A 2,369-nucleotide genomic window follows, 5' to 3' on the forward strand; every position below is an offset into this window, starting at 1 on the left:
ATCCACAGAATTTAAGCTATTCCTCTATTTAAAAAACTTCACATTCTACTGTGAGTTTGTCTATAGGTATTTTCTTATATTTTCTCTATAAAATTTTTGATATTACATACAAACAGAAGTTTCTGAAACTGACACACTTGCTCAGGAATGAAATTTCTAAAAACAAACATTCAATATCTGGTAAAAATCATTTATTCAAAATATAAAATTTTATCCTAATTATTTGATGTTTAATGCAATTAATTTTGTTGTGAAGGCTTTTGTGTTTTTCCCTGAAATGTCTCTGACTTTAACGAAAGCTTCTGATCATTCAGGATGTTGACAATTTTCTTCTTCATGTGAATTCTCTGATATACAATAAAACTGAATTCTTATAGATCTTCTGAAATGTATTATGTTAATAGAATTTCATCCCAGTCTAATAGAGAGTTAGCAATACAATGCATTTAACTAATAGGTCAAATCTGAGAGCTCAATGGAATACAAACTTAATTCTTGCTTGAAAAACAAACAACTGATGAAGATCTGGAAGCAGAGAATTATATTCCAAACAGTTATTCAGACTCTAGCTTCTTTTGACCTTATGCTCCACCACATTCAACACACAAAAGTCAACTTGCTGTGGAAATCATCTCAATCCCATCTTACCATGGACCAGGAAGATTATATGATGTTTAAGGGCCAGGATTAAATGTAATAGATATCATTAGCATCATATTCTTTGGTCAGCCCACCTGGTTGACTGAGATTAGGATTTTCAACAAGCTATGAGCCTAGTGGACAAGGAAAATGTTAAGGAAAACAATTTTCCAGTCTACATGACAAGAGTTTCTCTGCTGTGTGGTATAAAATAAGGTATGAGATAATTCAGGACTTCTCAAATTCATGATGTGTTAGGGTTTCTCTCTGGTATGCATTCTGATGTGATGTACTCTAAGAGCTGCTTTATGAACAAAAATTTTCCCACACTCACCACATTCATAGGGTTTCTCCCCTGTGTGAATTCTCTGGTGTACTCTGAGAGTTGAAATTTGGGCAAAACCTTTCCCACATTCATTACATTCATAGGGTTTCTCCCCTGTGTGAGTCCTCTGGTGTGCACTAAGGTGTGACTTCCGGGAGAAAGTTTTCCCACATTCATTACATCCACAGGATTTCACACCTGTGTGAATTCTCTGATGCACTCTAAGAGATGAGTTAAGGGCAAATGGTTTCCCACATATATTACATTCAAAGGGTTTCTCCCCTGTGTGAGTCCTCTGGTGTGCACTAAGGTGTGACTTCTGGGAGAAAGTTTTCCCACATTCATTACATTCATAGGGTTTCTGCCCTGTGTGAGTCCTCTGGTGAGCACTAAGGTGTGACCTCCGGGAGAAAGTTTTCCCACATTCGTTACATTCATAGGATTTCACACCTGTGTGAATTCTCTGATGCACTCTAAGGGATGAGTTAAGGGCAAATGGTTTCCCACATATATTACATTCAAAGGGTTTCTCTCCTGTGTGAGTCCTCTGGTGTGCACTAAGATGTGACTTCCAGGAGAAAGTTTTCCCACATTCATTACATTCATAGGGTTTCTGCCCTGTGTGAGTCCTCTGGTGAGCACTAAGGTATGACCTCTGGGCGAAAGTTTTCCCACATTCATTACATCCATAGGATTTCACACCTGTGTGAATTCTCTGATGCACTCTAAGGGATGATTTAAGGGCAAATGGTTTCCCACATGTATTACATTCATAGGGTTTCTCCCCTGTGTGAACTCTCTGATGTGCATTAACATATGACTTCTTAGAGAAAGTTTTCCCACGTTCATTACGTTCATAGGGTTTCTCCCCTGTGTGAGTACTCTGGTGAGCACTAAGGTGTGACTTCTGGGAGAAAGTCTTCCCACATTCATTACATTCATACGGTTTCTCCCCTGTGTGAGTCCTCTGGTGTGTATTGAGGTGTGATTTCCGGGAGAAAGTCTTCCCACATTCATTACATTCATAGGGTTTCTCCCCTGTGTGAGTCCTCTGGTGTGCACTAAGGTGTGACTTCTGGGAGAAGGTTTTCCCACATTCATTACATCCAAAGGATTTCACACCTGTGTGAATTCTCTGATGCACTCTAAGGGATGAGTTAAGGGCAAATGGTTTCCCACATATATTACATTCATAGGGTTTCTCCCCTGTGTGAACTCTCTGATGTGCTCTAACATATGACTTATCAGAGAAAGTTTTCCCACATTCATTACATTCATAGGGTTTCTCCCCTGTGTGAGTCCTCTGGTGTGCATTAAGGTGTGACTTGTGGGAGAATGTTTTCCCACAATCATTACATTCATAGGGTTTCTCCCCTGTGTGAACTCTCTGATGTACACTAACATA

The 2,369-nt window shown here is 39.1% G+C and overlaps 1 protein-coding gene across 1 annotated transcript; it reads right to left on the reverse strand.

Annotated features, from left to right (window-relative positions):
- Positions 1-893: 893 nt before the first annotated feature.
- LOC103253451 (zinc finger protein 658B-like) lies at positions 894-2,357 on the reverse strand (the record flags this gene model as incomplete). The annotated part of the gene is made up of 2 exons (XM_021709443.1): positions 894-1,617; positions 1,870-2,357. Coding segments are annotated over 2 exons (1,212 nt in total), but the record flags the coding sequence as incomplete, so codon positions are not given.
- Between the last annotated feature and the right edge of the window lie 12 nt (positions 2,358-2,369).

The sequence above is a fragment of the Carlito syrichta genome, unplaced genomic scaffold (genome assembly GCF_000164805.1).
Source record: "Carlito syrichta isolate Samal-C Ts95f unplaced genomic scaffold, Tarsius_syrichta-2.0.1 Scaffold231290, whole genome shotgun sequence".
Classification (NCBI taxonomy): Eukaryota; Metazoa; Chordata; class Mammalia; order Primates; family Tarsiidae; genus Carlito; species Carlito syrichta.